At 37.1% G+C, this 22,957-nt stretch overlaps 1 protein-coding gene across 1 annotated transcript; it reads left to right on the top strand.

Moving 5' to 3' along the window:
- The first annotated feature begins 7,789 nt into the window (after positions 1–7,789).
- LOC113720827 (uncharacterized) lies at positions 7,790–17,951 on the top strand. The gene is made up of 6 exons (XM_027245490.2): positions 7,790–8,029; positions 12,018–13,061; positions 13,598–14,143; positions 14,248–14,399; positions 14,952–14,986; positions 17,518–17,951. The coding sequence occupies exons 1-6, from the start codon at positions 7,790–7,792 to the stop codon at positions 17,949–17,951; spliced, it is 2,451 nt and encodes an 816-aa protein (XP_027101291.2).
- The last annotated feature ends 5,006 nt before the right edge of the window (positions 17,952–22,957 follow it).

The raw sequence follows: 22,957 nt of genomic DNA, 5'->3' as shown, positions 1-22,957 counted from the left end.
AAGAGGTTAGAGAGTTAATCAGAGATTCAATGGATAAGGAATTTAAATCCTTGGCTTCCTCTATAGCAGTCACTTTGCTTTCCCAATCCTTTGATAGAGCATTCAGAATTTTTCTGTTCTTTTCACCTAGAGAGTACTCCTTCTCAAGCACCTCTAAATCCTTGATCAGATCATTGAATCTACAATACATTTTGTCGATGTTCTCATGAGGCTCCATCTTAAAAGATTCATACTTGGTGACCAGAATGGATTTTTTCTGTTCTCTTACGTTGTCACTACCCTCATGAATTTCTCTCAGCTTATCCCACATTTCTTTGGCAGATTTACACTCTTTTACTCTAATTGACTCATTTGAGTCTAAGGCACTGTAGAGAACATTCATGACTTTGACATTCAATGTGAGATTGGTTCTATCTTGAGCATTCATCTCAGCTGTCGTTTTTGGCCGCAACAAGCCTGTTTCTGCATCAAGAAAGTTAGCATCATGCGGTCCTTCATTCATAATAAACCACAGCTCAATATCAATGGATTGCAGGAAGATAATCATTCTTTCTTTCCAACTAACATAATTGGAACCAGTAAACATGGGAGGTCTAGTAACAGATTGCCCCTCAACAAACATAGCATGACTGGTTGTCATCTTTACTCCAAGCCGCTTGAGCTTAATCTCTAGGAGACCAAACTCTGATACCAATTGTAAGGATCGAAGACAACCTAAGAGGGGGGGTGAATTAGGCTTTCAAAAAACCTGCTAATATATATTCTACCTTTTTGAACAGACAGCCTTTCTTTTCTCAAATACCTCCCAATGAACAAGATAATACAATAGCACAGGTATTCGTGAGATGGAGAGAAGAACAGTTTATATAGAAAAGCAGTAAATAAGAGTAAAGAACCAAACTAAACTTCAAACACAACTGAGGTTTGAACACCACTATTATATACCAAGTTACTTCAAGTTGAATAGACTTGCAACCAATCTTATGTGTACAAGGAAGGGATCACTTCCTTCTTGCCCCAAATCACACTTGGTCAAGCAAGGAAGTTTTACAAACACTCGCAAACCCTCACTATGCTACACTATTGAAGAAGCTATGTCACACTTGAAAAAACTGCACGAAAATTGCACATGCAAGGAATACAAATGTTTCTTTTGAGTATTCTAGCACTCGAATCACTCACAATCTGATGTAGGCTTGATGTACAAAGTTGTTTTGAGGTAGTTGACTTTGTTCCTTTTATAGGAGACCAGAGAATTCCTCAATTAATGCTGTCAACGGGTAGAAGGCAGCTGAAGAGTCAACTAGCCGTTGGTGCTGTCGGACGTCCGATGTTTGGTTTTTATGCGTCCGAGGGTAGGATGAATACTTAGAAATTTCTTCTTCACTTCCTTCGGACAGCCGATGCGTCCAGAATGTTGCGTCCGAAGAACAGCTACACTTGTCGGACGTCCGATACACAGGTGTTGAGCGTCCGAATCCTGATCAGTTAATCGAGTAACTCCTGGCTTGTCTTCTTCGGACGTCCGAGTCTGAGTTCTTTACTCGTCCGAAGAAACTCAAAGAATGTCGGACGTCCGATACTCTCCTTTTGTGCGTCCGACATCATCCTCAGCAGACTTCATTCTTTTTTATCTTCTTTTTCTGCTTTAACTCCACAGACCTGTTTGGTTCATTTCTGAAAAGGATCTCTACAAAAGGTATTAGAAACATCCAATTGTTTTGTAATCATCAAAAGATATGAATTGAGATAAACAATCTCCCCCTTTTTGATGATGACAAAACAATTGGATAGAGCACAGAATTTAACTGCTCCCCCTAACGAAGTGCATGAGTAGTATATCAGAAGAGGCGCAATCCACATCATCAGTGCTGATCCAGCTCAACTCCCCCTGAGATTGTCTCCCCCTAACTAGTTACTTTATACTATCAGTGTTAAACCAAATCCAATTCCAATTCATAGCTTGGTGAATTAGTGATCTCCATTTCCAAGATCAAATCATACTATGCAATATCCTCAAGTCCACCGCCTTGGCTATAAATCTCTTTTTACTTTTAGGAATTCGAATATTATGTGCACAAGAGTGCTTTCCCTTGTAAGATTCAGATAACCTCTTAAAGCTAGAATTTGTATCCTTGGTAAACTGCTAAATTAAATCCAAAAACTCAAAGAGAAGTTCCGTACAAATTGTGAAACATAACCACAACCCATGAATTAACAAGTCACACTTGCTCCATTCTACGTTGAATTAAAATTCCTTGTCATTGCAAGTTCTGCAATTACGAACGCAATCCCAAACAACTTGATAAACTAATTTTGGTTTCAGAAGGCAAATCCACTTTCTTTCAAATTTGTATGGAAAAAGACTCCTTTTTGGCTCGGATTCAAATCAAACCTTCCTCTATAAATAGCCATGTCTAGGTCATATGTTCTTGGATGAGTTTTATTTCTTTCTTCAGCTGCATCATCAAGCTGCCGTTGCTGCAAGCGTCAATCATCATCCGCTGGTTGTACTCTAATAAATATTTTCTTTTCGCTTACCAAGTACTTGAAGCTTTTTTTTTTTTACTCGCAACATTTAATTGTTACAAGAAGCTTCGGTCAAGGCTTTTGCATGTTTCATCCATTAGATGCTTTGAATATGATCAGTACTTGGAATTTGTTTGTCTACTCAACATGTACTTTAGACTTGTATCTCCGACATGTTACAAGACAGCTTGGCCTTTTGATTTATCTACTAAAATAACGCCAAGCATGATATTTGAGCTATTCCTTATGGCTGAAAATTTGATCTCAATTTTTGTACCAGTCTTTTTGCGCCCCAAATATTACTATTATACATGATTTCGATCTAAATTTTATTAACTTACTTCTTCGTTGATAACCAAAACCGTGCTTGAAGAGGAGTTTGAAACAATTTCGGGGACTTGAGAAAAGGGCAACCAATTAGGTAATTTAATTACCAAAATTTTGTAAGAATTTCCCTTCATCATTTAATATTTTCTTTTACAAAATTTCAGTAAGCATGCAAATTAAGGACTACGCCATGCCATTGCCACATATTTCATTGACGGATGAGAGAGGAGGACCTCAATCGAAAAGTTTGCCATTATATGTGAATAAGCTAGCAATCGACACCTTTGCTGTGCCTTTTATACCCCTTGAAGGATGCTTTCATCTTGAAGATTGGACTAGCAAGTGGACTAAAGAAGTTGTAGCACCATCAACTTTCTCCACAACGTTGAGGGAAGAAGACATGGTCGTATAAAACTCGTCACTTCATAACGGAGATCCAGAAATAGCCAAAATCATGCTTCCGTTCGTGGGATTTAATATTAACAAAACTACAAGGAAGATTCCTTTGTTCTTCTTTGGCGAGGCGTGCTTCACTTCTCATTATTAGGAATGGGTCGAGAACATCCTTAGAAGGCATAAAGAGGTGCTCATACGTGCCGACATATTCGAAGGTGTCTATGCATCGAGATTCTCCTACAACCATTACGAAAATGTCTTGCGTGCTTTCTTCAAATATTGGTGTCCCTCGACAAATCAAATATTGGTGTCCCTCGACAAATGCACTCCATACGCCTATTGGGGAGTTGTCCATCACACTTTGGGACCTTTATCGACTTGGTGGCTTTTCAATCGATGGTTCGTTCTTTGATGAAGTTGTTCTTTCAGTGCGGGAACTTCTCACTTGTGACAAAGAAGGGAAGCCACTTCTCCCTGAGAGTTGTAGGCATCTCTTCTCCGTTTATTACCACCTTTGGACGAATGATGAAGGAGTGTGGATGAAAGACTGGATCCGTTTCTAGTTTAAATAAGAGGCTAGATATAGGGCTCCTTCGAGCAGGGCGAATAGAAGAAATACCACATCTAAACCGAAAATGACCTATAATCCTTCTGGAAGCATAGAGCCTCATGTGTGAGAACCCGTAAAACCCTAATTATTTTCCTAGGGTTTATTTTCCCCTTAATTGCATGTTTTCTGCATTTTCTGGTTTAGAAATATTTTTCTGGTGAATTTTATGAGTAATTATAGTTTTTAGATGGTTTTTCTAATATTGGAGAATTTTTAGAAAATTAAGAATATATATTGGACGTGGGACCCACTAGTGCGAAAAGTTCGAAAAAATTCGGCCAATAAGGTTAAGTTTCGGATACTGTGTAAAATTTATCGGGTGTTAAGAGATAAGTAGAGTGGGTGAAATGATTGATGTGAGAGAGAAAAGAAAGGATAGGATTGCATTTATGAGAGTGACAAGTGTCACATAGTTATTGGATTTGACTTAAGAAATACTATTCACTATTTTGACTTTTGACCCAATTAAGTAAATATCCTAAAAATTCACCAAAATTCACCATTTTTCTTCTCCTTGTGGCCGGCTCTCTTCCTTGCAAAGAAGAAAGAAATTCTTCAACTTTCTAGCTTCCATTTCACTCAATCTTCCACAACTAATCACCTAGATTAGATTCTACTCCATAAAAACCTTTCTTCTAGTGCTAGTAAGTAGTTTGGTGAAGTTTGTTTGAAGAGCTAAGGTGCCCAATATCTCCCTCTCTCTTGATTTCTTGGTAAGTGATGCTTGAACACTCTACTACACCTAATGATGTTTATGTTATGCTTAGAAGTAGCTTGAGTGATGGAATATGCGATTTATTTCTTGATTTGAAGAGTTTTGGTGAAGTTTTCCATTTTATGATGAATTTTCTGGTTTAATATGAATGGGATGTTGTGGCCTTGTATGATGAATGGTAATGGTTTAAAATGACTCTAGTAGGTGTGAATTGTTGATAAATGCAATCAATTTTGGATTTGGATGGAAAAATGGAAAGTTAGGGTTCATAATTCCCTAATTCTGTCCGGTTTTAGATCATAGGGTTAGAGGCCGAATTGGACTTTTCTCAAAACATGAAAGTTGTAGGTATTGATGAGTTTGAAGTGTATGCAAAATTTCAGGTCATTTGGATTTGTGTAGAGTGAGTTATGTCGATTTTACTGTTGCTGGTCTGGGTTGCTCAGAATGTGAAAACTGCGCTTGTAATCGTTTGTTTTGACTGGAATTGGTTTGGATTTTGAAGTTGGTGTCTTCTGATGAAATGTAGCTGGATGTCTTAGCTAACATATGCCTTTGGAATTTCGGCATTTGGACCTGTATAGGCTGAGTTATAGTAATTACAGCATAGTGCGATTTGGGAACCTGCAATTACGGTTCTGGATTTGGTATTCTACATTTTTGACCTAGTTTTGCTAGGATTTGGACTGAGTGGCCTTCTACAATGTTGTAGCCCTGTTTCTTAGCTTCGAAACGGTGGGTCTTACACCCCCATCCGATAACCGTAGTGAATTTGACGCCATTACCGCATTTTAAGGTCAAACACGGTTTTCCTATCAAGGCTTAAGCTAAGGCCATTTTGTAATTTCTGGTTACCAATGATGCTTATTTATGCATATGAAACCCTATTGGGGTTATGTTTAGCATTGTTTTGCGACTCGTTCACGAGTCTTATGGCACTTATTTATGTGTTCTAGGAGGAAACGGTGGTTCACGACGCACTTTGGACCGCAGTGCATGAAACATCATTTTCTTGCTTGGTGAGTATACTACTCACTTAATTGTTACTATGTGGCTTTGCTAAATGTATATGTGATGCCTTGAAGGCTTACTTGGATATTGGAATTGATTAAGGTGAGGGTGTACTTGACCGCCCTCACCCCTTTTGATAGTATCACTGATTGGCTACCGTTTTACTGCATTACTGAACTTGATATATTGGATGGTGAATTTCATTTCATGGAAACTGCTTTGGTGTCGTTTGGACGAATGTCCAACGGCCTTACTGTATTACTGAGCTCAACCCCATTTGGTAGTCAATTGGATCGAGCCGGCGAGGGCTTGGTCGTGAAAATTGTCATGCCACGGGGACTGTACTGAGGAACCTTGTAGTAATGAGACTCTTGGTTCCGGTATACTCGAGTATTACCAAAATGACTGAATGGAGTGCGGGCCCGATTGGGGTATGTTGGGTGGAAGGAATGGAAGTAAAGAGTTGTCTACGGTTGGTTATTCTTTTAACATTGACGGAGGGTCAATGAGGTTGGATCAAGAATATAAGCGAGGAAATGGGCTCTTGAGAGCCGACCGTATCCTTTCACTGATTTGCTTTACTTCGGAATTGCATACTTGAATTGAATGGTTATGCTTATGTGATCTTAACTGCTATTGTGATAGTTGCTCACTGGGCTTTAGCTCATTCCGTGTCATTTGTTTTCCTTACAGGAAAATGAAACTTTTGGAAAAGATTGTGATAGTTGGATGACAAGTTGAGCTCTTGTACATGTATTTTTGAATAGCTCCTTGAGGGTAAAAACACCCTAAGTGTTTTGATTCCACCAATGTTTGGTGTGTAAATGGCTTTTGGTACCTGTATGAACTAGACGAATATCTTGGTTTGCCGTTTGGCTTGTAAATGTTAATTTTCAATGTATATATATGCTTGGCCGTGGTTTGGATAAATTTCAGCTTCGATTTTCGTTTTTTTTATTTTGTGATTTTGACTTGTTTGCGCGCAATAGTAAGTTCCGGAACGTAATAGATCGACGTAAACTGAACCGTTAGTCCTGGCGAGAGCTGGGCAGGCAGTCCACTAACCCCTTTGGTTCGCCTTAGGGGAAAGTGGGGCTGTCACATCATGACCTTGCTGATACAAAGGATTTCAATATCCCTTTTGACATATTGGATATCCCAGGATCCCTGAGAAAGGAAACCTATATTGCAGCATTCATAGCGTGTTGGATTTGCAAGTTTCTTTTGCCAGACAAAAAGGTCGATCGCATTAGTCTAAGTGTTTTCAAGGTTGCATGCTTAATGGCCACAGGAAAAAAAATTTTGTCTTGCAATTCCTGGCATTGTGAGCATATATCATGGATTGAAGGAGATTGTCTATGCCCCTAATCTTGGAGAATGTGGTGTAACTTTTCCAATCCATTATGTCTATGTTTGGATTGGCCAATACTTTGACGTATATTATGAGAATAATCAAGTGAGTAGCCACCACGCACGCATGACAAGATTTAGTGGTGAGAAAATGACAATATTTTATGGCAAATCAGAAGCTGAGGAAATCTTCAAAGAAGTGAATCCCTTGATACTTTCTAAATTGTGTTGGGCTGAGAATGAAAAAAAAGTATTGATCGACGATGGAACATTATCATCAAGGCTTACGGCTACTTGATCAGTCGATGCTCTTGCCACTCAACTCTACGTAAGGACAATATCTTTATTATTGAAAGATATAATCCTTGTAGATTTAGTAGACAATTCAGCTTCTGTCAAGATATTCCAAATAATTTGAAAGAGATTACTCACACTTATACTTTGGGTGAGCCCATTCAATTATGGAATTCCTCAGTTCGCACGCAGACGTGATCTCAGATGACTATACCTATGTATAGGAAGCATCCATTGATCACAAAAGACTATGATGCCTGGTGGTCAACACGGTCAAATAGCATTTCTTCCTTTAAATCACGGTCAAGATCCCCCAACAGTCATTAAAGAAGGACATGGTTACCTTTGTCAATGAGTCAAAATAGCACAATGGAACCATAGAAACTGAAACGGGTCTTACTGCATCTACCCTGCAGAAGAACAAAATTACTAGCACTCGCTTGGAAGGTATTGCCACGAAAAATAAGCTTTCAAAGAATTCTCAACGGGTCATCAAAGAGACAAATCTAGCAACTCCAATAAAGAAGGCGCCATCCCCTATTGCAAAATTTTTAACCATGACTTCCATGGAAGAAGACGCCGAAATTGTAATATTGGATGATTACGATTCTATCAAGGCTATTGAAAAGGAAGGAGTTCAAGTCCAGGGCACTGGATCTACCCAAGAAGAAATCCATTCATTGGCAAATGGCAGTGGCAGTCAAGACCGTCATTGGAACCGATCAAAGAAGCGGACATCTTCGGACTTGGAGGAGATTTCATTTACATCATCATTAGCTAGAGTGACACAACTTAAGGTAATTATGTGAGGACCCAAAAAAAAATAAAAATATTTTCTTAATTTTTCTTGTTTATTGGCGTATTTAAATATTTATTCACTCATTTTCTCTGGATAATTTATTTCAACCATTTTAAATTCATTTTTATGGAACCATGTCTTATATATACTTTTAAAATGTCTCGTTAACAAATTTAAATTTTTCGAAGGCTCATTTATTAAGTAATAACAAATACACATTTTCGAGATGGTAGTCGATCTGAGAGTGCAATGATTTTGGAGAATTAAGGATGATGAATAGTGGACTAAGAAGAGTTAATTGAGAGATTAAATGTGATTAAGTTAAATAAAACTTTTATTGTGCGCACATCGATAGTTTCTCAAAAGTTGTTCCGCGCGACAAATTGGAGATTTGAGGAATTAATACTAGACTCGTGTGAGGACTCATGTTTTTATTTCTAAAATAGTTATTTTTACAATTATTTACCTTAGTAGTAGTTAAATATATCATCGTTACATGAATTTTTTTTAAAGTTCGCCTTATCATGCGCGAATCAGAAGTTCGCGTATATCGACCTGGAATGGATAAATGGAGATTTAAGAAATTTATACTAGACTACTAAGAGTAAATAATTATAGTATTAAAGGAAGTACATTAGAGGTTTAGTGCACAATTGAAACAAACCCGAGAGAAAAAGGATACGAAACGCGCGCACGTGACACTATTAAGGGTTGACTTTTGAAGGAATCTTAACCACAAAACCTCAAGCTTCTCAAGGAAGCCTCATAACACACCAAACCCTTCTTTTCACTCCTTAGTGCCGGCTGAACAAGAAAGAAAAGAAGGAAGAAGAAAGCTCTTCTCATTTCACTCCAATCTTGCTTCGATCTTGCTCAAATCCTTTACCCAACTCCTAAACTACTTGGAGATTCACTTAAACTAGAAGAAAGACATCATCTCACAGTTTTCTTGGGCCTCTAGTAGTGCAAAAATTTCTGGTTTCTCTCAAGGATTAGGAGGTAATCATCCAATCACTTAATCTTAACTTTAGTGGGTATAATCGTTGCTATGAAGCTTGTAGCTTCATTATAGTTGTTGTTATTTGGATTTAAATGGTTGGAGTGGGCTCTATGAATTCCCACCTTGGATGTATGGACTGATATGATGATAATATGTGTGTTAATGTGTTTGTGGTGAGTGTTAGTGTGTAGATGAGTGTTAAGATTTGAAAAGGAAGAGAGGAAAATCGAAGGAAATTTCACTTGGGCTGCTGACCGAAAATCTGTCCTGTTTTGCCGTGGCTTTAGTTTGAAATTTTGTTGCTCAAATGATTGTGAAACTGATATATATTTGTTATATAGTGTGTGTAGAAAGTTTCTACCAAAAATCATTTGAATTGGTTGAGAAAATTTTGAGTTTTGGCAAGAACAAATCTGGAAAAATGTAGAGAAGTGGTCCATTGGCAGTGTTTTTTTGAACGAACATAACTCTCGGCTCAGATGTCGAAATCAAGTGCCGTTTGTTGCATTTGAAACTAGACATCTGTAGTTTTCTAACGGTGTAAAATGCACCTTCTAATTTGATAAGAGAATATTTAACGTACATTTTGTACAAGTTTGGCATGAACTTTTGGTATGTTTTGAGAAGATTAAAGCCATATTTGAACTCTTTTGGTGATAATTGCTTAAATATTGTTTAAGTGTTCAGAACTTGATAAATGAGTGGATTAATGCGTTAATTTTGTGAAATTGTGAAGGATATTAATGTATGAAATTCATGCACGAGATGAAAGAAATGTAAGGATCGTCCAGAGGATAAAGTACACAAGAAATTAGGAGCAAAAATGAAGAAAAAGGAAAAGAAGTGAAAAATTGGAAAATGACCAGCACGGATCTGAGCTCGGATCCGTGTGAGTAAAGGGCAATCCGAGCCCTCGTCTGTACTTCTGGAGCAGTGTATCTGAGGACAAACGATCCAAGCTCGGATCCATCAGAGAAAATCCTCGGATCGATAAGATCCGAGCACGGATCGATCTTCACCCCTCGGATCCGAGGCTTGGATCTGCCTCTCTGTTCAACAAGTGACACAGCCGTTTTTTCTCACTGTTCACACAACTTTTCAGCTATCTTGAGTGAGTGAATTCGGTGGCACATGCTTCTGCAACAAAAGGGAAGACAAAATGAGTTATTGACAAGTCAAAACAACACTTCTTTTGACTTTCTTTACAAAATTTGAGTTGTTGGTATCATGAAGGAGAAAAAAGGTGTCTTTCTACCACCTTTTATGCAGAGACACAAGGGAAAGTCAGATATCACCATACGTAGGGAGTTTTGCATTTGGTAACACTTTCTCTCTAGCTAGAAGTTCTTGAAGAAGCAATTGGAGACTCATCTTGTACAAGAACATAGCAGAAATTTGAGGGTTTCACCATTAATTGGCTAAGCTTTCTTTTATCTTCATTGTAATTGTACTTTATGATGTTTTGCATTAATAAACTTGTGAGTTTGATTTTTATCTCATTCATGAGTAGCTAATTTTCTTTATCTAGGGAGTAGATGAAACTTATGGCTAAATAATATGAATTAAATGTGATTTACACTTGTTATATCTTGTATTAACTTGTTTATTTGTGCAGTTGTAATTACTTGTTGTTGTTTGATCACCAATAGCATGTCCATAGTTGTTATTAGTCAATTAGAATTAATAGTAACAATGGAAAAACATGAGTAGAGCTTGACTTGTATATTCATGAAAATAGATGTACACTTACGTGGATTTTCCAGCATTTCATGAAGGAAAATAGGGAAAACTATATTGCTCTAGGCCATTTCATCATAAGAATGAGATTTGGCAATATTGAAAATGAATCCTTGGTTAAACAAGAAAAATAACAAGAGGTAAATCTATTCATTTGTGTTGTTTATGCCATAAGTGGAATTTACATCCCTAAGTTCAATCTTTAGTGAAATTTCTCCATTTGCATTTAATATTGATTAAACCAGATTTGTAGACAATAGCATTATAATTTTCTTGCTCAGATTTATTGTAAGTCCAAATAATAGAGAGAAATAAGGGCCTAGTACTTGTTTAATTTGCTCCTCGTGAGATCGACCCGATACATACCCTACATTATGATTTCGGCCTGTATACTTGCAGTCAACGGGTATAAAATCGGATTTAAACTTGAATTGATATAAAAAACCCGTCATATTTTTGGCGCTGTTGTCGGGGAGCGGCAATATTAGGGTCTAATCATCTCTATTAATTTAGATATTTCCATTGTTTTTATTTAAGTTGTTTATAGTTGATTTTAACAATTAAAACTGCAAAAATTTCTCTTGTTTTTATTTGTAGTGTATGCAACCTCTCAATTTCAGGATCGAAAAGTGCAACCTCTCAATTTTGGATGGATGGATCAAGGGAACCAAGTAATCCACCGGGTTTTCAACCAAAACAATCACTTCCGGAGTCCAAACCAGCTTGGAAATTGACAATTGAAAAGCTGGCAAATGTATCAAATGATAAAATTGAAAAGTTAGCCAGTGTCACTACTCAACGATTTGAAAGAATTGAAGGAAGGATGAACCAACTCACCAATATGTATAGGAATGTTGAGCTCCAATTAGGGCAAATAGCAAATGCGGTTAACAATCGCAACCAAGGGGATTTACCTAGCAAGACTAAGATGAACCCAAGGGAGCATGTGAAGGCTATAACCCTCTGTAGTGGTAAGGAAGTAGGTGAGCCACCAGTAGTTGAATGTGAGCGAGAATGTGAAAGAAGAGAAAACAGGCAGTTGAGCGAGTTAGGAGAGGATAGTAAGAAAATTAAAGGGAAAGAATAGGTGGAACAAAATGAGCCACAAATTGGAGATACAACACCAATTCCACCGGTGCCATTCCCTCAAAGATTGAAGCCTTCGAGAAATGACAAAGAATTTGAGAAGTTTGTCAACATTTTCAAATAATTACATATTAATATTCCTTTTGTTGATGCTATTTTGCAGATTCCTTCATACGCAAAGTTTCTCCAGGAGATACTGACTAAGAAAAGGAAGTTAGTAGATAGCGAGACAATTGCATTAACGGAAGAATGTAGTTCCATCATACAAAACAAATTGCCACCAAAGTTGAAAGATCCGGGGAGTTTCACAGTTCCTTGCACTATTGGTAATGTAGAATTCTCTAAAGCACTTTGTGACCTTGGTGCAAGTGTTTCATTGATTCCTTTAACCATGGTTAGACACTTGGGGTTGAAAAAGTTACAGCATACTAACATTTCCTTGCAATTGGCTCACAAGTCTATTAGACATCCAATGGGCATATTGGAGATTGTGCTCATTAAAGTACAGAAATTCATTATTCCTGTTGATTTTGTTGTTTTAGACATGGAGGAAGAAGTCAATGTACCTATTATACTTGGTAGACCATTTCTAGCCACTGCAAGTACAATAATAGATGTTAAACGTGGTAAGTTCAAATTCCAAATTGGTCAAGAGGAAGTGGAATTTGATTTGAGTAAAGTGGAGAAGTATCCCTCTTTTACTGACCATGTTTATTCTGTTGACATATGTGATGAATTGGCATTAGTGATGAGTCAAGTTAATCTTGATGATGATTCTCTGGAACTTTGTCTTAATGGTATAGGTTTACAAGAGGAGCAAGTTGAAGAAATGACTGAATTTTTGCAGGCACAGGTTCCTTACAAAAGGAGAAATGCATATGAGGAGTTAGGGCTGAGCAAAGGGCTACCTCCACCATCATGTGAGCAAGCACCACGGCTTGAGTTTAAGCCACTGTCAAAACGCCTCAAATATGCGTTTCTTGGAGAAAAAGAGACATTGCCAGTAATTATCAATGCAGCACTAGATGAGGAACAACTAGACAAGCTCTTACGTGTTCTTAGAAAGCATTTAAAGGCTATAGGATGGACGATTTCTGATATCATGGGAATTAGTCCAACTATTTGTATGCACTGGATTTTGTTAGAAGAAAATTCTAAGCCGGTGGTTGAAACTCAAAGAAGATTAAATCCAAACATGAAAGAAGTGGTAAGAGTAAAGATTCTTAAATGGCTGGATGCAGGTATAATTTTTTCAATTTCTGGTAGTGTTTGGATTTCTCCTATACATGTAGAGCCAAAGAAAGGGGGGATAACCATAGTACATGGTAAAAATAATGAAATGATTCCCTCTAGAGTTGTGGTTGGGTGGCGAGTCTATATTGATTATAGAAAACTGAATGCAGCTACTAGAAAGGATCATTTACTCTACCTTTTCTTGATCAAATGGTAGAAAGATTGGCTGGTTATGAATTTTATTGTTTCTTGGATGGTTTTTCAGGATACAATCAAATAGTAATTGCACCGGAAGATCAAGAGAAAACCACATTCATTTGTCCTTACGGCACTTTTACATTTCGAAAGATGCTTTTTAGACTGTGCAATGCACCTACTACCTTCCAACGATGCATGATGACAATTTTCTCTGATTTTAATGAGAAAATTACGGAAATCTTCATGGATGATTTTTCTGTATTTGGATCTACTTATGATCATTGTCTTAATAATTTAGATCTAATTTTGCAGAGATGTGAAGAAACAAATCTTGTACTCAATTGGAAAAAATGTCACTTCATGGTTTGTGAGGGTATTGTGCTAGGTCACAAAATTTCTTCAGAAGGTATTGAGGTCGATCAAGCCAAGATAGAAGTTATTGAGAGAATGCCTCCACCTATCAATGTGAAAGGCAATCGTAGCTTTCTTGGATACATGGGATTTTATCGACGGTTTATTAAGGATTTCTCCAAAATTGCTAAACCTTTATGTGAATTACTTGCAAAAGATGTTCCTTTTCACTTTAATGATGAGTGTTTACTTGGTTTTAATAGGTTGAAGAAGGAACTTGTCGCCGCACCTATAATAGTATCACCGGATTGGAGCTTGCCATTCGAATTAATGTGTGATGCAAGTGATTTTGCAGTTGGGGCTGTTCTTGGGCAAAAACATGATAAGCGACTTCATGTCATTTATTATGCAAGTAAAATGTTAAATGAATCCCAAGTCAACTATGCAACAACAGAGAAGGAGTTGCTAGCAGTGATTTTTTCATTGGATAAGTTTAGATCGTACTTAGTAAGATCTAAAGTTTTCATTTATACCGACCATGCAGCACTCAAATATCTTTTAAATAAGAAAGATGCAAAACCTCGACTAATTGATGGATTTTATTATTGCAGGAATTTGATTTGGAGATCAAAGATAAAAAAGGATTCGAGAACTTAGTCGCTGATCATCTTTCTAGACTGGAAAACATACCTCACGAAAACCATTCATCCATTAAAGAAGAATTTCCAGATGAGTTTTTAATGGCAATTTATAAGTCACCATGGTTTGCTGATCTAGTTAACTTTGTAGTTAGTGGAGTGATACCAAGTGATTTGAATTCTCATCAAAGGAAAAAATTCTTAAATGATGCTAAACAGTATTTTTGGAAAGAACCATTCTTTTACAAACATTGTGCAGATAGAATAATTAGAAGATGTATTCCGGAAGAAGAGGTACATAGTATTTTAAGACATTGTCATACCCTTGAAAAGAGAGTTCATTTTAGTACAACTAAAACCGTAGCAAAGATATGGCAATCTGGATTTTATTGGCCTACTATATACCGAGATGCTAGAAATTGGGTTAAAAGTTGTGATCAATGCCAAAGAACCGGTAATATCTCAAGAAAGAATGAAATGCCTTTGACTACATATTTGGAAGTTGAGCTATTTGACGTTTGGGGCATTGATTTTATGAGACCATTTTCTAGCTCATATAATAATAAGTACATCCTTTTAGCAATTGATTATGTCTCTAAATGGGTGGAGGCCATTCCTTCACAAACTAATGATGCTAAAGTTGTGCTTAAGTTCCTTAAACGGAACATATTTTGTAGGTTTGGAGTCCCAAAGGCAATAATAAGCGATGAAGGTAAGCATTTTTGTAATAAAATTATTGACACCTTGCTGCTTAAATATGGATGCAGGCATAAAAAGTCACTCCCCTATCATCCTCAAGCTAATGGCCAAGCGGAGTTGGCCAACTGAGAAATTAAAATCATTTTAGAGAAAACTGTCAACCAATTGAGAAAGGATTGGACAAACAAGCTTGAAGATGCTTTGTGGGCGTATAGAACGGCATTTAAAACGCCGTTGGGAATGTCTCCATATAAGCTTGTTTATGGGAAAATGTGTAATTTACCTGTAGAAATGGAACATAAAGCTTATTGGGCCATTAAAGTTATTAATTTTGATTTTAAATCTGCAGGTGAAAAGAGAATGCTCGAGCTAAGCGAATTGGAGGAATCGCGATTAATCTCATATAAGAATGCCAAAATTTACAAAGAAAAAGTGAAATTTTGGCATGATAAACACATTCTCCCTAAGCATTTTGAAGAAGGGCAAAAGGTGTTATTGTTTAACTCAAGGCTTAAATTATTCCCTAGAAAGCTTAAGTCTCGACGGTCTAGGCCATTTGAAGTGGTTTGTATGTTTCCTTATGGAGCAGTGGAAATAAAAGGAGAAAATGGTGCTCCATTTAAAGTAAATGGTCAAAGATTGAACCCCTTGTCCAGAGAAAAGGTTCCTAAAGGAGTAATTTACTCCTTAGGAAACACAATGGAGAATTAAAGAAACTATAGGAGAGTCGAGTTTAGCGACTCTAAACAAAGCGCTTGTTGGGAGGCAACCAAATAAAATTGCAGTTGTGTGTTTTTATGTGTTTCTTACATTTTGGTGTTATTTGATTGACTAATTATACGTATTTCACGTGCTTGTAGGAGATACCGCTGTTTTAACATCCATCTTGGAGGTGCATTTGAAGAACAAGTGTAAAAAGAGAGGTTTTCTTACCAAATTGTGCTTTAAGTGTTTAGAATTACCATTCATATATATAGTGTGCATTTCAAGTATATTCAAGTGAGTTTTGGTGATAACATGTTTATAAATGCTCATGGACTCATTTGATGTGCATTTAATGCCCAAAAGTGCAAAAATGATCAAAGAACCTCACCCCTCGATTTGCAATGTAGATGTGTTTGATGTGTTTTGAAAGATTGGATATTGTGTTTATGGTATATTACATGTGCATGGGAGGTTGGAATTGATAAAAAGTTTGTCCAAAGTGTGTTTTGGAATTGGACGAAAAAGGGAAAAAGTTTGAAAAAATTGCAGTTTCTGCAATTAGTGCAGAGAAAGACAGATCCGAGCTCGGATCTGACTCAACCCAGAAGGATTCGACCTTGGATCCTTTAAGTTTCAAAGACGAAATTGGGGATCCGACCCCAGATCCTAAATTGTTCAAGAGGATCCGAGGGATCGTCTGTGTTTTTGGTGGGAAGGATCCGAGCCATGATTGGAAAGATCCAAGTTTGGATCGTCCATGCTTGATTAATGCAAAAACATGATCCGAGCTCAGATCCAACAAAATTTAGTTAGATCCGAGGGCTCGATTGAATATCTGGAGTAGCAGATCCGAATCCTGTTTGATCCGAGGGCTGCCAAAACCGATCCGGCCTCGGATCGGTTCGCAATATGAGCAAAAGCGCGGCCTCGGTTCCTTGTTTTTCAACTTTATTCTTCTTCTCTCTCATCGAAACCCTACTTCTCTTTCACCAATCTTCCATTTTGTCCAATAATCATCCAATTTTTCACCAGAAAAACATCTCCCAACCTCTTTTGAGCATAAACCCTCAATTTTCTGAAATCAAAAACATCAATTTGGGGGGTTTCGATTCTCAAAACTAGAATTCGGTCTTCACTGAATTGTTGCTATTTGTGATCGAATTTGGGGTTGTTTCTTCATCATTTTTGCATCCTTATCATCCTCCATCATCACTCCACATATTTGAGGTAACAATTTGCGAATTTCTTTGACATTTTATATTTCCTATTTTTGAATTTTTCTAGTTTTTGGGCATATTTTGATAAATGCTTATTTGTTCAAAATTCTTGTTATAAATGTGCTACATTGTACTAGAATATGTTGCTACAACTATTTTTATGTGTAGTTTCGAGAAAATTGTGGAATTCGTATTACTTGGTAGATTTTCGTTCTCAAAATTTAGCCTAATGCACGTGAACTCTTCAATGAATAAGGAAGCAATGTAATTGACCATTTAATAGTCCCTTTTACTTTGAGATTATATTCTATTGTTGCAATGTGCATAAATTCTCAAGAGATTGGGCTTTTAATGACATTCTAATTGAAATATGATGTTCAAATGTTGAAAATGGAATACTCATGCCATCTGTCGAGAATGTGGATTAGAGTTGTTATTATAAATGTGCATTTGTGTTAGGAATGTTTTAAGTAGTACCTTTGGTTGTTTTTGGGTACATTTTGGCAGGGAGTTTAGCCCTTTTATAAGGGGAAACTCTGCCGAAATTTTCTTAAATTTCTATTTAACATGTGAGAGCAAGTTTGTATTGTTTCTAATGAATATTCATCTTGTTTGTGTATAGGTACTATGGCTCGCATAAGGAGGGCTCGTATTCATACTCCTACACCATCATCAAGTGAAGAACACACACCTTCTTTGCATGAGGAATCGCCAGAGGAGAAATCTCCCTCTCCTCAATCCCCACCTCGTTCTTGCCGGAAGACCGCATCAACTAGCCGCGAAGAGCCGCTTCCAGACTATGATACCATGCAATTCACCTCACTCAAGAATCAACAGTGGTATGAGGCCGGTTTAGACAAGGAGATCATTGTTGAAAAACATTTGGCATCGGAGGTGGATGACCACTATAAGATCTCCACGGCATTCAAGCGACTCAGATGGGAGGATATACTACAATTGCCCAAGCATTACTATCCAACTCTGGTCCGGGAATTCTATGCCAATGTGGAAGACAAACAGAGCCATAGTGGTAACCTCATCGTCTCCTGGGTCTGAGCCAAGCGAATGGCTCTCACTCGGGATAAAGTTGCAAAAATCACCAAATTCAAAGATGAAGGAGTTAATGTTAAATTAACCAAGGAGTTCAAGGCACGCGACCCTTGGCACGTGACCCTTGATTGATATAGTCAAAACAAGGCCAAATTCATCCTTTAAATATGCTCAGAGGGAAGTGTTTATATAAAAAAAATATAATAATAATAATAATATTTTCTACTCCAATGATTCGCTTACTGAGTAACCGGGGGTTGACATTTACAGATGTCGACATTCGCGTAAAAAGGTATTGAAATTAAGAGTATGCTTAGTGTGAGAACCCGTAATTTGCATTTTCTAGGTTTTCGCATTTTCATGGCTTGTTTTCTGCACTTTCTGTATCCGGAAAATTTTCTAGATAAATTTTATGAGTAAATATAATTTTCAGATGATTTTTCTAGTATCAAATAGATTTTGAGAAATTAAGAGTGAATATCGGACGTGGGACCCACTAGTGCGAAAAGTTCGGAAAAATTCAGCCAACTAAATTAAGTTTTGGATACTGGAATTATTTTATCGGGTGTTAAGAGATAAGTAGAGGTTGCAAATTTGGATTGATGTGAGAGGAAACAAAGTGATGGACTTGCATTAAATTAGGTGACAAGTGTCACCATTTGATTGGGCTTACTTTAAGACTTTCTTACCATTGACTTAAATAACCAAAAATGACCCAAAAATCTTCCAAAAATCTTCAAGAAGAGCCGGCCCTCTCAAGCTTTCTTTCTCTCTCTCTTACTCCAAGTACAAGGAAGAAAACACTTCAATCTTGCTCCAAATCATCAAAACTAACCATCCAACCTTGAAATTACTCCATAAAACCTCTTCAATTAGAGTTAGTAAGTGGATTTGTGGAGTTGTTTGGAAAGTTAAGGTGGTCAATAGCTCTCTCTCTCTCTTGTTTTAAAGGTAAGTTGTGAAGAACCACCCCCCCTCCTTTAATTGATGCTTAAATCATGATTAGTGAAAGTAGAAGATGCAAGTTTATGGATTATTTCTTGATTTGTGGTTGAAATGATGAAGTTTTATTATTTTTAGGGATTTTTCTGTTTTAATATGAACATGATGGTGTGGCTATATATGATGATTGGAAATGGTATATAATGATTCTAGAAGGTGGAAAAAGTGGAAGATTGCAAGTAATTTCTGTTTTGGAAGAAATCTGGAAAATTAGGGTTCCTTGGTTCTCCATTCTGTCTGAAATTTTAGGTCCTATTTAGAGGCCGAATTGGCCTTGGCTTAAAACATCAAAGTTGTAGGGAATGACATTTTAGAGGTTCCTACAAAATTTCAGGTTAATTGGAGTAGTGTAGAGTGAGATAAGTCGAAATTACTATTGCTGTTCTGGTTTTACCCGAAATCGAGATTTGCGACTGTAATTGGGGGTTTTGGTCTGAATTGCTTCCGAATTGGTTGTTTAGGCCTTCTGATGAAATTTAGCGCTGTTTCTTAGCTTTTAGCTGGTTTTGGAATTTCTGGATTTGGACTTGTAGAGCCTGAGTTATGATGTTTCCGCTAGAATGCATTTTGGTGAATCTGTTTTACGTTTTTGATGTGGTATCTTGCATTTTTGACCTATTTGCATTCAAAACTGGGTTGAGTGACCTTCTGTGATGTTGTAGCCCTGTCTTTTAGCTTTGAAATGGTGGGTCTTACACCTGCATCCGATAATTCTAGGGCATTTGGTGCCATTACCGTAAAAAGAGGTCAAAAACTGTTTTTTTTTCAAGGCCAAAGCTAATTGCATTTCCGAATTTTCTGGTTTTCTCTAATGTTTGTATATGTTTATGGAACCCTATTGGGGTCATATTTGTCATTGATTTATGATTCGTTATCGAGTCTTATTGTACTTGTTTGCATATTTTAAGGCTTACTCTTATTCCGGTCATTTCCTAGCTAACTTTTGTACTTGTACTACTTTGAGCCTAGTGAACGGCTTTTGGGAAATGAGATGAATTTTGTGTGAGATGTTGGGACTGATTTGAGGAAATAATGAAGCCATGATGGCTGGAAAATAGGTAAACACAAGGGATATGCTGCCGAAATTTTACTTGAAGGCTAGTTGGAATTACTTGTGATTTGAGCAAAGGGCTTTTGGGTTGTTTGCGCCTAGGTCTTCATGTTACCTTTTCGTTTCCAAGAAAATCATGTTTTCCACCCTTGCATTAGTATTTATTTGGCAAGGCGTACGACGTGTAGTCGAGCCTCACTTGTGCATTCCGTTTACTCGATTTTGGATATGAAACCTTCAATTAGTTTACTTTGATTATTTTAGGGTTTCTTGGCGATTAAGGCCAATCTGAAGTGAAAACTTTTGAAGTTGAGCCGGTGAGTGTACCACTCCCCTCCATTGCTGTTTAACTTGATTTCTGCTCTGCAATCTGTTTAATTTGTTTGAGACGAGGGTGTACTTTATCACACTCGTTCTCTTGTCTGTTCATATGCCAATTTACTATGCAAAATTTGAATCTGTTATTTGTATATGTTCGGACGTCGTTTGGAGGTTAGTATCCAACGACCTTTCTGTGACCTATGAGCTCAAATCCTGTGGCTAAGTTATTCGAGTCGGGCCGGCAAGGGCATGGACGATTAGATAAAGAACCACGGTAGTCTGTTTTGGGATCTTTGGGTATTGAGACCCTTGATTCCGGGTATACTCGAGTATTACCATTTTTGTTCGTTTGAGGTGAGCGGGCCCGGTAAAGGGGTGTTTGGTGGACGGAATTCGGTGCGAAGTGGGTCTACGGACGCGTTGGTTCTATATACGTTGACGGAGAGTCAACCGGTTTGGATCAAGTACTGCGCTGGAAATTTGGCTCCTGAGAGCTACCTGTATCCTTCCTATGTGAATCATTAGTTACTTTACTTTACATCTGGCATGTGTATCTGATTTGTTAAATGTGAAATGCCATGATTTCTCTGCTGTATGTTTGGTACCTCATTGAGCGCAAGCTCACCCCTTTCTGTTCCTTTTTGTTTTCCTTACAGGAAAATAAATACTTTTGGACTGGATTTGACAAATGGCTGCCAAATTGAGCTAGTTGAACATATCTTTTTTATAGCTCATGTATTAAAATCCTAAATGTACTTTTGGGAACTGTTTTCCTTTTGATTTGGCAAACCAGACATGTATCCACTTTTGAATACTTTTGTATGCCACTTTGGCTTGTAAATGCTAAGTTTCAAGATGGGAATGTTTGCTTGGTATTTGGTTGGGTTCTGACGGGTCGGTTACTATTCATAGCCGACTTCGATTTTATTTTTTTTATTTTTTATTTTTTACCCGCGTTGGTAAGTTTCGGGATGTATTAGCTCGTTTTATACCGAACCGTTAGTCCTGGCGAGAGCTGGACAGGCGGTCCGCCGAACCCTTTGGTTCGCCTTAGGGTAAGGTAGGGTTGTCACACTTAGCAATTTGAATGAGTGAAATGTTGAGTAACCGGGAATCTTCACCTAAAAGTGTCGATTTTCGCGTAAAAATGCATTGTCACTATTTAAGTAAAATGTAGTATAAATAAATCCCTCTTAGTTATGAAAATTTTGATGGATAAATGATGAGAAAGGCCATAAATTGACTATGTGAATTACTTATTGATGAAATTATGATAGAATGAGAGATTGATTTGAAGTTGTTATAATTAAGGCATAATTATCTTTCTTTAACTTGATATTATGAGTATTTGGTGTAATCTGAGAAATGGCATAATGATTGGTTTCTAGGTTTTGAGGAACTAAATTTGACAAAAGTACGTATATTGTTTTATCTCGTGAATCATTGTAGTAAGTTATGTGTGAAGTTGCTTGAGGACAAGCAATGATTCAAGTGTGGGGGAATTTGATAAGAGAATATTTAACGTACATTTTGTACAAGTTTGGCATGAACTTTTGGTATGTTTTGAGAAGATTAAAACTATATTTGAACTCTTTTGGTGATAATTGCTTAAATATTGTTTAAGTGTTCAAAACTTGATAAATGAGCGGATTAATGCGTTAATTTTATGAAATTGTGAAGGATATTGATGTATGAAATTCATGCACGGGATGAAAGAAATGTAAGGATCATCCAGAGGATAAAGTACACAAGAAATTAGGAGCAAAAATGAAGAAAAAGGAAAAGAAATGAAAAACTGGAAAATGACCAGCACGGATTCGAGCTCGGATCTGTGTGAGTAAAGGGCGATCCGAGCCCTCGTCTGTACTTCTGGAGCAGTGTATCCGAGGACAAACAATCCGAGTTCGGATCCATCAGAGAAAGTCCTTGGATCGATAAGATCCGAGCATGGATCGATCTTCACCCCTCGGATCCGAGGCTCGGATCTGCCTCTCTGTTCAGCAAGTGACACAGCCATTTTTTCTCACTGTTCACACAACTTTTCAGCTATCTTGAGTGAGTGAATTCGGTGGCACATGCTTCTGCAACAAAAGGGAAGACAAAATGAGTTATTGACAAGTCAAAACAACATTTCTTTTGACTTTCTTTACAAAATTTGAGTTGTTGGTATCATGAAGGAGAAAAAAGGTGTCTTTCTACCACCTTTTATGCAGAGACACAAGGGAAAGTCAGATATCACCATACGTAGGGAGTTTTGCAGTTGGTAACACTTTCTCTCTAGCTAGAAGTTCTTGAAGAAGCAATTGGAGACTCATCTTGTACAAGAACATAGCAGAAATTTGAGGGTTTCACCATTAATTGGCTAAGCTTTCTTTTATCTTCCTTGTAATTGTACTTTATGATGTTTTACATTAATAAACTTGTGAGTTTAATTTTTATCTCATTCATGAGTAGCTAATTTTCTTTATCTAGGGAGTAGATGAAACTTATTGCTAAATAATATGAATTGAATGTGATTTACTGTGAGGAACTGTAAAAATTTCTTGTTTTATATCATTTAATTATATTTCTTTTCATGCATTTTCTTAATTTTATTTTACTATCTTAATTTTCTAGACATTTTATAAGTGAATACAGT

The sequence above is a fragment of the Coffea arabica genome, chromosome 8c (genome assembly GCF_036785885.1).
Source record: "Coffea arabica cultivar ET-39 chromosome 8c, Coffea Arabica ET-39 HiFi, whole genome shotgun sequence".
In the NCBI taxonomy this organism is placed as follows: Eukaryota; Viridiplantae; Streptophyta; class Magnoliopsida; order Gentianales; family Rubiaceae; genus Coffea; species Coffea arabica.
This window is presented reverse-complemented; position numbering and strand designations above follow the sequence as displayed.

Excerpts from the sequence above, each read along its gene's own strand:
- LOC113720827 (XM_027245490.2), top strand. The coding sequence starts at position 7,790 with ATGACTTCCATGGAAGAAGACGCCGAAATTGTAATATTGGATGATTAC. Across the intron at positions 13,062-13,597 it reads ATCCAAACATGAAAGAAGTG|AGATGTGAAGAAACAAATCT; the intron begins GTAAGAGTAAAG and ends CTAATTTTGCAG. Across the intron at positions 14,144-14,247 it reads ATAAGTTTAGATCGTACTTA|GAATTTGATTTGGAGATCAA; the intron begins GTAAGATCTAAA and ends TTATTATTGCAG.